Source organism: Pagrus pagrus, assembly GCF_965226575.1.
Source record: "Pagrus pagrus genome assembly, chromosome: 6".
NCBI classification, from domain to species: domain Eukaryota; kingdom Metazoa; phylum Chordata; class Actinopteri; order Spariformes; family Sparidae; genus Pagrus; species Pagrus pagrus.
Genome location: NC_140190.1, coordinates 11,291,303 through 11,305,595, shown reverse-complemented (window position 1 = coordinate 11,305,595; position 14,293 = coordinate 11,291,303). Strand labels below are relative to the sequence as shown.

General features: G+C 47.5%; 1 protein-coding gene across 2 annotated transcripts in view; it reads left to right on the top strand.

Moving 5' to 3' along the window:
- The window catches only part of midn (midnolin), a 37,045-nt gene extending 23,206 nt beyond the window's left edge, over nt 1-13,839 (top strand). For both annotated transcript variants that reach the window (XM_084355412.1, XM_084355413.1), the window contains exons 5-8: nt 535-1,086; nt 2,442-2,565; nt 2,808-3,131; nt 9,966-13,839. In XM_084355412.1, coding sequence (XP_084211538.1) covers nt 535-1,086; nt 2,442-2,565; nt 2,808-3,131; nt 9,966-10,228 — 1,263 coding nt within the window. In that variant the 3' untranslated portion in view covers nt 10,229-13,839. The remainder of the gene's footprint in view (nt 1-534; nt 1,087-2,441; nt 2,566-2,807; nt 3,132-9,965) is intronic.
- The last annotated feature ends 454 nt before the right edge of the window (nt 13,840-14,293 follow it).

Sequence of the window (14,293 nt, the reverse complement as noted above, 5' to 3'; positions counted from 1 at the left end):
GGTGTATTTCCTGGACGTGGGACTGATTTTTTCAGGCCCCGGGCCAGACAGAAGGGTGGCCTCTGTATCTGAGCTGAATGACACTGCTGACTAAGAGCCGGCCGAGGGGGCAGTGGGAGGCAAACGAGAGTGGGCTCTGTTTGTGTGTGTTTTCCAATAGGTTTCCTCATCCAGCGCCCCCCGGCAGATGTAAATAGGCCAGTGTTACAGAGTAGTGATTGATTGCATGATGGGCTAATGTGAGTGTGTGTGTGTCTATGAGAGGGGGAGCTCAAAGCACTGTTGTGTGCATTTCAACTGCCATCCATGGCGCAGACTGTTGATTTACAAAGAAGGAAGTCAATAAGGATGGGGTGGGGCTTTCCTCTTTGTGAAACGTTTTGGCTTCCAGGACATAAACTTGGTGCAGACTTGGCTATAAATCCAATAAATCCTGTATACCATATTGCTTATATTGTTAACTTTTGTAAAATTGTCACCTTTTCTGCGCACAAGTACATTTAATGACTCTGATTCTCTTTTGTTTACCTGCAGGTCAGTGACTTCCTGTCCGGCCGCTCCCCCCTCACCCTGGCACTGCGTGTCGGTGATCACATGATGTTCGTCCAGCTCCAACTGGCGGCGCAGCAGTCCGGCGGTCCCCAGCTCCAGCACAGACACGTCATCACCCGGAGCAACACAGAGACCGCCATGGGACAGCCCACGGGGCAGCCCCGTGTGCCCCACCCTCACCCGCACTCCCACCACCACCCACATCACCCACACAGTCACCCCAGCTCCCACTTGTCCCAGCCTCACCTGGTCCCTTCCTCCCCGTCTTCCCCGGGCTCCCCAGCCTTCCCCTTACCCTCGACACACCACCAGCCGCTCCCTCCCATGTACCATCAGTCGCCCTCCTCCTCTCACTGTAGCCCCCCCACTCCTCCTCCTCCACCCCACTCCCCTCGCCCGTCCCACATCCCTGGGGGTCTCTATCGATCTCCGGCTCATCACCATCATCACCACCACTACCACCAGCCTTCCTCAGGCCAACCCAGCCACGACATCGGCCAGGCCAGCCCTGTAGCCCCAGTCCTCTGCCCTGAGGTAAGCCAAAAAATATCATTAGAAATCCATGTCGTTTGTTTTTTTGCACAAACTTAAGCGAGGAGACAAGCATGCCTCTAAAATCCTGTCTCTAATATAAGGTGCAACGAATAAAAAAAAAAGTAGCTGAATTTTACACAACTGATGTCATCGAAAGCACTCAGCCCTCTCATGAATGAACAATGGCACAGATGGGTTATGACCGCTTGACCCGAGTGCCATGCACAACTAAATCAGCCTCAATTAAATTGATTAGATTAGTGGGATATCCCAGCAGCACGAGGGCGAACCCGTGGTTTACTCAGGTCTGGAGAAGGTTTTGCATGCGATGTGTGTGCACTCGCTTCCAAACCACAGCGCACTTAGTCATCACTGGAGTGCAGCCTGCTTCCCAACACATACAAACAGGCCAACACACACATTGACGAGGACGGGCACAGCATCCATATGACCTCATCCTGCCTGCTGAGAATTACGGGGAAAAGGGGGGGGGGTGAGATGAAGCGATTCAGAAAGAGGTAGATCTAATGAATTGGAGGTGGTTTGTCATGATGACTGATCATTAACCCCAGCATTGTAAGCCATTTATCGTTAACCATTACAACCATTTATTTAACTCGGGCTACGACTCTAAAACCAGCTGCGCACACATGCACAAACACGCTGGCGTGTCTCCGCCAAGCAAATTTGCTGTTTATACTTTCTTTGCCTCCCTGAGCTCCAGCCTATGGAAAGTGAATAAGAACCAGATGTGAGTGGACTATGTGGGAGAGATTCACAACAAGAAAAAAACAGAGACACAGGCCAGTTAAGCGCTGAGAAAACGGAAATGGCTATTCCTCATCAGGCTTTCACATGCGTGACACGCAAACACAGGCTCGCACACAAACACAGAGACCTTTGCTTGGGTTTCGATTTCACTTTCAGATGTCGATTGGGTTAAGGTGAAGGTGCAGAAGCGGGGTTGTCACGTTTGGCCTTTCTCAGGTTTGAGGTAGCAAGATGTTCTGGGGCTATAGTATGTCGAAAAAAATCAGGTTTCCTGTTTTCTGGGGTTTCGTATAACCATCAGCCTGCATGGTTTACTTACATAGTGCAAATAATATTTGCACCTTAGGTAAAGGTCACGTATAGAGCTCAGTATCCCTTATATACTGTATATACAAGGAGTATAGGTCAGAACATGACCTCAACACTTCACAGCTGTCAAGTTATGCCTGACTGTCATTTCATGTATATGTTAACACAGTATGGGATGCAGGCTCGTACAGATTGTGTACAGATGTGTTCCTTCCACACAGCTTTTTTCCATACCCCAAAGCTTCACCTTATAATATTTAATATTTTCCCTCCAGGCTAACTGCAGCACCACCAGCTCCAGCAGTGGCACCAGTCCCTCAACGCGCTCCCGTAAACCTGGCGCCATCATTGAGAGTTTTGTCAACCACGCTCCCGGAGTCTTCTCAGGGACCTTTTCAGGTGAGAGGACTGTGAGCTGCCTTTAGGATTTATTGCTGCTCTAAGCAATACCCATGCACGGAGTGAGATCCAACTGAAACCCTCTTTTATGAGAAAATACCCATAAAATTAAAGGCAGGCTCCTGTGTCTGGTTTCTGTGTGTGTAGGGATGACCTTAAATGCTTTGACTTCCCTGCTCTTTTATTGAAAACTCAATATCTCCTGTAATACTTTATTCCATCTTCCTCGCTCCTTCTCTCAGGCACTTTGCACCCCAACTGCCAGGACAGCACCGGGCGTCCCAGACGAGATATTGGCACCATCCTGCAGATCCTAAACGACCTCCTGAGCGCCACACGCCACTACCAGGGCATGCCCCCCTCCCTCACACAGCTCCGCTACCAGACCCAGTGTGGCTCGCCCACCTCCCCGTCCCCCTCGCCGCCTCCTTCACCCCCAGTTGCCGGCGTGACGGGCCTCTCTGCCAAAGCTACCTCTGTGCCCGCCAGCATCCCTAGCAGCCCTCCGCCGACTCTTCATCCACTGGTGCAGTGCCAGAGCCAGATCCGCATGTGCAAACCCCCTGGTGAGTGACTGAACACCGCACTCCCGCTGCTCATGCAAGCATGTCATGAACACAAACCAAAACACACACACACACACACACACACACACACACACATTAAGTCGTTGTGCATCTCTTGAAGCAGATGTTCCTGGAGTTTACACAGCTTTGGAAGAGTGTGTGTGTGTGTGTGTGTGTGTGTGTGTGTGTGTGTGTGTGTGTGTGTGTGTGTGTGTGTGTGTGTGTGTGTGTGTGTGTGTGTGTGTGTGTGTGTGTGTGTGTGTGTGTGTGTGCTAGACCTGTCATTGTACCGAGCTCTCTGCTCTTACATTGCAACATTGTAAAAAATTCATTGCCGTCTTTGTCTTTTCCGTCTCTATTACACATCACGGTAAGCTATCGGCTCTGTTGGGATGATTTTGCATCATTGTCTCGTTCAAGCGCTTATTTTCATCTTCATAATACAGACGACGCAAGAACAGAAAAGTCAGATTAAAGAACAGAAACAGTCGTGCAAATGTCTCTCCTGGGTTTTGAGGCGGAGGAGAAGAGGAAGAGATGGGAGGAGAGGAGGAGGAGGAGGAGGAGGAGGAGGAGGGGGTCTTCTTAGTAATGCAATGCAAGCTTCCCCAGACCTGTTCAGTCAGGCTTCACTTGTCAGGCAGCAGAGTTGGCTTTGTTTTTGTGTGCCAAGGAGATAGGTTTACCCCTTCAAGCCTGGGCTGGGCTATGTTTAGATTAGATTAGGCTTTGGGTGGTTTAACCTCCCTCATAAAGAAGAGCTGCAGCTGGGGCGTGTATGGGCTGGGGCTGGACAAACCGCGACATACCCATGCCCAAGGGCTGGGCCGGCGCAGGTGCTGGAGTTCAGATGATACCGTTTAGGGAGTCTTTTAAAACCTCCTTTCCCGTGCAGAGACACACAGGATGTTGAGTGTCAGACAGATGTCCAGGACAGATAACATTCAGTCAGTGTTGTAAGGTTAGACTGGCTGTGCTGAGAGAAACAGCATTGTCCTCTGCTGCCTCCTTATCTCCCGCGAAGGAAATCGAGCTCATCTTTGGTGAGCGGCTGGTAAACTTTGTTGCATGGTCTGCTAGGTGGGAGAGTCCTGGAGTGCGGTGATTAATGTTTAATGTTTTCTTTTGTTTGAGAAAGCAAGAGCCTGCGTTTCTATTGTCACACTCGGGCCGTGTCCCCTGTTTCGTGACCTTCTCCTGCGAACAGAATGGAGTGTTTTTAGTTGAAGCAGCTGAACACAGATTGACCCGGGAATGTCCAGTATTCCTCTGCATCACCCTGGGCACCCTTACAAGTGTTCAGCGAACAGTTGGAATAACACAGGCTTATTTTTCTAACTCAGGGAAGACCTTTCCTTCACTGCCCCCACCTACAACCCCTCCCTTCTCCCACTATTGTCAACTCTTGTCCGTCAGCACTCATGCTCCCCTCGTTTGCCGTCTGTAAAATCCATCTCTCCGTCTTCCTCCCTCTCTGTCCACGTCTGTGTTATGCATCAATACATTGTCTGTGTTCATTTGGCCTTTAAATAGATAGATTTGTTCCAAAATGCTGCTCTGAAAAGAATTTGCTTTGTGAAGTGGAGAGCAGTGAGAGGAGGAGGAGTAGGATGCGGAAGAGGGGGGTTGTTAAAACCACAACACTAAGCCTCCATTCATCATACGGGTGTTGATATCCTGTCCATCAGTCTACCAACTGCCCACTGATTTAGTGAAAAAAAAAAAAAGAATGGCCTGTTTCCTGCTCACAGTGTTCACTTCCAGAAAGTGACGCGAATGGCTAACCCGTCCCAACAGAGCGCACTTTGGCTCCCCGAGACAATTAATGTGCTGCTGTGCTCGTGTGGACGGCGGCCGTGCGCGCCGACTCGCGCTTCCACATGGTGTCCGAAGGAAGCCGATGACTAAGCGCTCTCAGGCGGTCTTATCAGCCGACACCTGATGGAAGACTTACCGGACTTAACACCGCGGCTTAACGCTGCTTCACAGAAACCTGCCTTCATTCAGCCAGAGAATAACCTGCGCTTCCCATCTGCCAGCACGTGTGTTTGTGTGAGTCTGCAGTCGCGCACCAGGTTGAGAAAGCCTCTTGAAAATGTCACATAGCTTGGCTGTCTCCGGAGAGCCTTTACCCTTTCCACTGCAAGTTCATGCGCGAGAGGGAGAAGGAGACGAGCGTAAATAAAAAGCTTCAACACACACACAGACGCACACACAGGGCTGGTTAAAGGTTCGGGCAACTAGCTTGGTTTCTTGTGCTTTGTGGTGCTGCTGAGTGTGGGGATTTGTTAGTCCAGGACGGCTTTGGCAGGCCGATTGTTAGCTAAATTCCTTTACTGAGTAGTGTGGACCTCCCCGGCACCTCCCGCCCTCCAGCCCTTCAGCCCCCTGCCCGGCCAAACCTATTGTGCAGGGGCCGGGGACAGGGGCTGCATACAGGGCACCAGGCTGAGCCATTGTGGGGCAGAAGAGGGGAGGGCTGTAGGATTATAGGCCTGCCTTTTAGTCCCACTCCCACTGCAGCTGCCTTAGTTCAACACAGAACCACAGTGAGGGGCAAAGTTAGCTCTGAAAGCTTCTCCAGCATCCTCTCTTGTGTGCCTTCCGCATCCCTTCACCCCGTCCCCCCCCCATTTCGGTTTGTCAGGTCACGTTAGCTTCGTGCTGGCTGGGACCGGGGCGAGCCAAAGGAGGAGGTAGGCAGACAGAGAGAGACCTCATTGAGTTTAAGCCCTGACCTGTTTGGCCGAGGCGCACCGCACATTATCCACTGGTAGGCTTTAGTCCTCTGATGTCACACACACGGGGGGTTTTGGTGCGACACACGTGTGCCGGTAACTCGGCGAACGCCCGAGCCACGCAGCACGGCGCAGAGCTATCTAGCAAAGGCAGCCAAGCACATCAGGTGCCCTTTCATTGTCGACAAGGAGAGCGGGAGGGAGAGAGCGAGAATGCAAATGAAGTTTAAAAGTCATTGAAGAGCTTGTGTCCCTGCAGGGCTGCCGGTGCCCTTTCACTGGCTGTCAGAGTGCTCATATTAGCGGCGATCTGATTGGTCGCTTCAGTTTGTGGCTGATTAGTCGGTCCAAGTTTTTCTTTTTGGAGATGAACTTGGTTGCCAGTTTTTCTCCAGGTCCAGATTTTACCCAGATTAATGGCTGAACTGTGTTTCAGAGTGCTTTCGAAATTGAGTGTTTACCTGTTGACACTGAGCTACCGGTCCCTAAATGCTCGACTCTGATTGGTTAGAGAGCTATGGAGTGTTTGGTCTGTTTTGATAGTGTTAGATTAGTGTTTATTTTGCCAACGTTGTTACCCACAAAATGGAGAAAGAGTGACACTCGAGGAAACCAAGCCTGACTTTGCTGCAATGTGATTTTCTTTCCCCTCTTCCTCCCCGTCCACCCCTCCCTCCCTCCCTCCCTCCCTCTTTCCCCTGCTTCCCTGGATGCTGAGCAAACACAATGTTCTCTCTGCAAGATCACAAGACTTATCAAGGCAAACAAACAAACAACAGCACTAAGACAACTGCAAATGAAGGCCAATCTTTATACAATCAATAAAAGGAGAAGCTCCTTTAATCTCCCTGTGCGTCCTGCACACTGCAGCCCTCCTCCCTTTTTCTCTACCTCCATCCTCTGCCTCTCCTCCTCCTCCCTCCTCCTCCTCCACCCGCCCACTCCTCCCACCCTCCCCGTGTGCTCCCTATCTCAGTCCTTGCTGTGTTGCTGGGCTGGGCTGAAAGGCAAGGAAAACTGACTGACGCATCGATTATTCATAGATCAACCCCTCTTTCTCCCTCTCTCTCCCTCTCTGTCTGTTTTTCTCTGGCTCTCTCTGCAGTGCTCTGTGTGTTTACAGGGCCTGTGTCAGTGTCTTCAGTGAGGAGAGTTTGGGGATGGAAAAATGTGCCGCTCGGGATTGAGTTGTGGCGTGACTGGCAGGCGGGGGAGTGGTTTTAAAAAGAAAAGGGAAAGTGGAGGAAGGGGAGACTGGCGTCGGCTTCCTCCTCCCTGCCCTTGACCTGTGTCCTTTTCTCAGAAAAGATCGGTCGTTGCCTAATCTGTCTTTTCTGTGTCACGCAGGGTTGTGTATGAACATGGGCCCTCCTTTGCTCTCTCTCTCTCTCTCTCTCTCTCTCCTCCATTCATTCCCTATGCCTCTTACCCACCTCTCTCTGGGTCCTCCAAGGTTACTGTGCTCAGGTCAAACCGTAGTCCCTGCATCCAGGCTCCGGGCCAGCCTGTGTGTTTTTCTGGATGTGTGTGTGTGTTTGTGTGTGTGTATGTGAGAATGTGTGTGTGTGTATAGTCTGTCCTTCTTAGCCAACCCTAATAATAGCCCTACTGTCATAAACATAGTCTGGAGATCCTTGCGGCCAGCTGTGTCCGGCCCAGCCGCCCAGGGCTCCGGTAGTGACGCTGATGAATGGCTGCACACACACACACACACACACACACATAGTTTGGTGTCGCTCCAAGCACATTCTCAGAGCTCTTGCCAAGTCAAAGGCCAAGACCTACAGCACCACCGAACTGCCCTTTAAACTGTGTGGGCGTGTGTGCATCTGTTCTTATATATTGCTCAGCCTTCTTGGTAAATGTACATCTCGACACTGTGAGATCGTAGCAGACAACCAGATTCTGCAAGCAGGCATGTGTTGGCTTGGTGCCGTTACATTGTGTACAGCCATATTTCCACACAGCCGAGGGGCGGTTTCACTGTTGGCTCGTAAGAGCAGTGGAGAAAGGGGGAAGAGGGAGGACCAGAGGGGGAACAAAGCCTTGCGGCAGGCAGCGTATATGGATGTCACATGGAGCTGAGGCAGCGGAACAATGGCTCTAATGTAGGAGAACCCCCCCTTTGGTATACCCCGCGTTCTCTAGAGATGACACGCTGCCCTCACACGCAGCGCACACCGCATCTGGATGCACGTCTGTACGAGGACAGAGCGCATCGGCAGGAAGTGGAAAAACCCCACTCTGTCTATGTGAAAGAAATAGTCTTTTCTGTTAACTCGGTGCCACTGTTCACATCCTTTCTGCTCTCGACGCCGCTCTACAGCAGTATAGTTCTTTAGTATGCACTGCCAGACTGTGGTGAATATTTATAGCTGGAAAAAAAAAGAAGGTCTCTGCGCTGCTCGATCCGATAAGCAGATGAGGGAAAAGAGGTAAATTAAGCCCACACAGAGTCCGGAATTCATTCCGATAGGAGGGGGAAGAGCAGAGGAGGGCACAATCGATTCGGAAAACTGCCACCTACGACTGATCCTTTACCCTTCACCCTCTTCCTCCGTCCTTTTTTTTTTTTTTCACTACACCCCCCTCCCTCGCCCCTGGGGGAGGAATTCCTTAACCCACACGGCCGCCCCCCCCCCACCCTCCTCTCCTCTCCTTCCCTCTCGCCTCCTGCTTCCCCTTCTTCACACTGCCCCACCTAGCTGTCTCCGGGGAGATGTGGGGCAAGAGCTAGAGGAGGAGGAGGACGAGGAGGAGAGGGGGGACCTCTGTATGTGTGTGTGTGTGTGTGTGTGTGTGTGTGTGTGTGTGTGAGGGGTGAAAGGGCTGGAAGTGGTGGGGGGAAGAGATAGAGAGCGAGAGAGAGAGAGAGAGAGAGAAGGGGGAGGCGGTGGGGGTGGTCGGGTCAATGAGCTGAGAGTGGGAAGCTACAGCCATAATAAAGAAAAAAAAAATAGCAGAAAAAACCCAATCTCTCCCTGTCTCTCTCTCCGCTTACAATTTCCATTCGCTTGCATTTTCTATTGAAAGCCAATAGCGTTGTCCCGGGCCTGAGATGGATGGCTGCACTAGAGCTAAGGTTTAATCAATAGGTCTTTTTAATTTGCCATCGATCCACGTTAAAAGCTACTGCGGCTGTTGCTGCCGTTGCTGTGTGTGTGCGTGCACCCCGCGAGTGTGTGCATCTGCGCGTGTGTGTATGCACGTGTGCACATTGTGTACGTGTTTTTGTGTGAATACATGATGTGCTCGAATGCGGATCTGAGCGTCTGCGTGTGTGTTTGTGTGTGTCCTGGCGTGCAGCAGAGGCAGAGATGGCCGCTGTGCTTCGGTTTATTGACATTCTAGCCCATTATTTAATTATTTAATTCCCAGACAGATACTAATGGAGCTGGCTAATAGATTGCGGTTGCTTTCCTTTCCTTCCAAGCCTCTGAATATACGCATAAATTGAATTAGGCTCGACTCGGCCACTGTAGGAAAGCATTCACAGGGCCATGTGAGGCCTCTCCCTCGAGACTGTATTCTCCTATAGGCACATCAACAGCTAGAAATGCACTTAGTAGCACATCCAGTCGCTGAGGCATGTCATCTGCAGTTATGTGTGCAGATATCACCGGCAGCTATCACAATGTGTCGTCTCTGGCTCGCGTTCGTACGCTGTTGGCCTTGCTATTGGTTCTCAAGGAGACTCGGGTCTGAAAAGGTCTCCCCATTCAGCGATAAGGGGATGAAATGGCACCGAGGGGGCTAATGATGCTCGGTGGGGGAGGTTAAGCCGCAAATTCCACATTGAGTGTGTGTGTGTGTGTGTGTGTGTGTGTGTGTGTGTGTGTGTGTGTGTGTGTGTGTGTGTGTGTGTGTGTGTCGGAGTCAATGGAATGATGCTAGCATTATCATTAAGGCTGTGTTGCTTTATCTGCCGCCTGCCAAACACTGACACAAAAGCACACAGACATGTATTGACATTCTTCTCAATCCTGGCTTATATTTAAGCTCGTGTTGATTCTGTTCAGTGTAAATAAACCAATCGGCATGCAGAGAGGAATACCCGACTGACCACCTTTTCTCTTTTTTGCTTTCCTTTGTCCAGGTGACCGTATCCGTCAGACCGAGAACCGTGCAACCCGCTGTAAGGTGGAGCGCCTGCAGCTGTTGATGCAGCAGAAGCGCCTGCGCAGGAAGGCCAGGCGGGACCAGCGCGCTCCTTATCAGTGGCTGCCCAACCGAAAGGCAGGACGCAGCAACAGCAACAGCAGCATGTCCAGCGAGGGCTCCCTGGACCTGGACTTTGACGATTCAGTGTGGAAGCCCGACGTCAAGGCTGACTTGAAGTCCGAGTTCGTCATGGCCTAAAACCCATCCGAACCCTGCTGGGGGCAGAGTTTCAAAGATGGGCGCAAAGCATTGCTTGGGATTTACTTAAGAGATATATTTTGAGGGGAGTGGATTGGCAGGAGGTGACACAGAACTGTGCAAAGAGGAAATCAAAGTCATCCTTGCGACTGGCATCTGTCACATGAGAGAGAGAAAAAAAAAGAGGCTCCCTGCAGACTTTAATCCCATTCTGTCATTCACACTTGACCTTGTGAAAAACGGCGACAATAGCAACAGAACTTTCTCTTGATGCTTGGATTGAGACAGGCAGCAACTGGACTTATCAGTGTACAAGACTTTTTACGGTGTGATTACAGAGGCCGTACCTGAACTTGAGCATAGCAGAATTCAGTGGGTGGTGGGGGTGGTGGTGGTATTTACAGATTTTTTTTTTTTTCTTTTTTAAACATTTGTTTTTTAAAGCGCACTCTGGACAGCAATGAAGAGATCCACACTGGACTTTTTAACAGAACAGGAGCACCAGAGGCCTCAGTGTTTCCTAATCACAAGAATGGCAGACCTGCCGAACTCTGGATTATTCCAACGGGCATTCTTATTGATCTCAAAAACGCACCAACCAGAGTCTAGTTTTTACCTGTTACGGGGTGGTTAAACTCTCTTTTTTTTTTTTTTTCTCTCTTTTCTTTTTTTTTTTTCATTTTGAAACATATTATATTTTATAAACAAAAAAAAATATGTAGCATTGTTCACAAAGCATTCAGGTTTTCATATAACAGTTTCAAAGTAGTTGTTGATTTGCACATTTTCTTGATTTATAACAGCTGGTCAATGTGTGCAAGAAGAGAGGAGGTGGGGCCTGAAATAGAATTTTAAAAAAATGATTATGGAAGTATTGATATCAACCTCAGTGACATAGGGTATCGATAGGAATGATTAATGAATAAACAAAATGAATTAATATTAACAGAAAGTGCTTTAGAGGATTTTAAAATCTTTAAAATGTATATGGAAAAAAAAAAAATCTATTTTTTATTTCTCTTCCTATCTGCTGTTTTCAAAAAACAGCAGCCCTCTGTGGCTTCAGTCAAGTCGTTGACTACCAACAAAAACATCCATTCAATCATTCATTAGCTCATTCATGAATTATAGTTGTCTAGCCACAACAAATGACACGGAGAGATCAATTCCATCCAGCCCACCTTCACGTCTTACAGACCTGAATGGACTTGTTCGGGGGTTTGTATTAGTTTGTGTACATAAATGTGACAATTGGCAAAGGTTTATGAGGGTGTGTGTATGTTTGACTTAAGTTTAAATTGGTTTTTGTCCGAGTTCTCCCAAATAATCCTTCACTTTTCTCAAAATCCCGAGGATCAGCTGCACTGAACGCATGGGTCACTACTTTATATCACAGACAGGATTAAACTCCCCAGTTCTAGGCTCATTTGATGTGTACCTTTTACCGCAAGTCCTCATAGTAATGACTCTATTTTTTTATTGGCAAAGAGGGAGAAGAAGTGGGATCTGTATCCAGCATCATTATCTAGTGCCTCCACCAGGACATCCATTGACATATCAGGTTAGGCCTTTCACAGTTCCGCTGCTACACACGGGGACTAAAGACGAACATGAAAAAAATAAGAAAAATAAGCGAGAGGGAAAAAGTGACTTTTCTTTGCATGCAGAAGTGTGACTTACACTGATCTCTTTTTCTATCGATGGAAGAAAAAAAAAAAAGAAACTGGTGCTGGGGGGAATGAAGGTTAACAACATGCATGAATTTGTGAAGAAAATATACAATGCTGCTTTTTGTTGGTAAAAATTTTTTTTTTGTTTTTTTTGTTGTAATTTTTACTTTCCAATGTCAGAACAACGGTGTCCTGCTAAAGTGTTACGACGCAAAACCAAAACAGATGAAGTTAAGTGTGGACTCGTGTCTTGCTCAGCACTGAACATTCCTGTTGTGTGACAATGAAGATGATGAGCAAAGAGCAACTGACTCTCTCTACTACCCGAACGCTGGTTTGTTTTTTTTACCCCCCGTGACTCTCAAGGACCCAGACAGCCTAAGAAACTGTTTAGCCACCTCCCCCTTCCTCCCAAGCCCCAACGCCAACCGAGGCTCGCGTGGACATACTCTCGCAGGGAACCAACAGACCAGCGGATTTACAGTACTGTCCGTCAGAACCTCCTCTAGAGAAGCGTCTGGTCTGTCTCTTTATCTGTCTGTCTGTCTGACCGATCGACCACCCTACCACAATTGCACTCCCAGAGATTGCAGTGAGAGATTACCTTTTTTGGTGAACCTCATCTTTTTTTTAAGTGGCCTTACCTTTCACTAAAAAAAATGAGACACTTGGGGACAATGGGGGCGGGAATGTTTTCTTTGTTTCATTTTTTTTTTCTTTCTTTCGTTTGGAAAACTTTTCTGTGTGCATCGTTGTCGGACTTGTTGTCATCAAGGCACCATTTTTTATCACTGAGGACACTGGGCATCTGTCGTTTAGTGCTTTTAGCTGGTGGAGTCTCTATTATGTCAAAGGCTTCTGTGCCTTAAAAATGTTGCCCTTGCTGTGTCAGTGTCAGATTTAAGCTTGTTTTCATTGGTTGGTACACAGGAGCGTAGTATCCGCAGCCATGAGAGTGGTAGATTTTAGGGGTAAAGCTTGTTTGAGTGAATGGAAATGCTATTCAAAAAGTCGGTGTTGTTCCTCAAATACTGTCTTTGTCCCATTTCTTCATTGTGTTGCCATGCTTGTTGGTCACTGTTGTCCGAAAAACCTCACATCCCTCTTAGCTCAGTCCTCCCACCAAAAAGCTGCAAAAAGCTACAAATCTGTGTGACTTCTGTTACCTGAGGCGTTTACACCACAGTACTTAAGAAGGCAAGAAATGGCCCTGATTCAGAATAAGAATAAGAAAAGGTCCTCTGAGGACTCCAGACTACATGCACTTCCTGTTTTCTCGGATACGACGTTATTAAAGGACAATTTATCCCCTGCCCCTCCCAAATTTTTATTTAATTTCTTTTGTATATGTATGAACTATACTCTGTGTGTGCCTCACTTCTGTGTTAAACTCAAAAAGATGAAACAAAACAAAAAAGATGACTAAAGCATTACAGAGAGGATAAAAAACAGTATGTTGGTGGAATTCTGATCACGTCATTTAAGTTGCCTGTTTTTTCTTGTAGCCAACTATTGAAAATAACAGGATTCAAGAATACAATTTACAATGTTCTAGCTCTAGACCGGTGTAGCACATGTGTGACTGTATTAATTTATGAAACCAAAATGGTAACTGTGAATTATGTATTTCTTTGTGCATTTTTTTTTTTTTTTTTTTTTTTTAAAAGAGGGGGAGAAGGTTGTCGGGACACGGCAACAGCTGATGCTCGTGTCCGAAAAAAACTGTTTTGTTTTTTGGTGGAATATAATGGAAACAATAAAACGTGTTTCCGAAAAACGAAAAAAAAAAAAACGACAAAAAAATGAAAAAAAAAATGAAAAAAAGATGAAAAAATATATAAATATATTTTTTTTCTTAAGCAATACATTTCAGTGTGACTTGTGATAGAACATTTTCTTTTTTTAGGTAATAAATAAATAAAAAACAAAATGAGTACGTCAGGTTGTGTCCGTGAGTATTTCATTACTGACCCATTCAATAACATTGAGTGAAAGCTGCTATTCTGTCTAATATTTCATGTGAGAATCCATTTCATGAGGTTACTTGATATAAGTGGCAGATGAAAACTAGACAAGCTTGGATACGCATTGATAAAATATTGCCTTACACTTTATCAAAAGCTAATGTAATTGATGATTGGACTGAACCATCTCTGCTGGCAGGGGGGTGGACAAGGCCTATAAAAGAAGGGGCCCAAGGTTTTATGGGGCCAAAACTATTTATCAGTGTTGGGGAGTAACAAGTTACACATCACGGTGTAACGTAATTGAATTATGGAATAAATGCAGTTGTAATCTGTTAAAAACATATATTACTTATCAAAGTGTGGGCAATGTCAAAGGGGTTACATCAGAATATATTCTATTTGGTAATATTTGGTAATAAGCTTATATG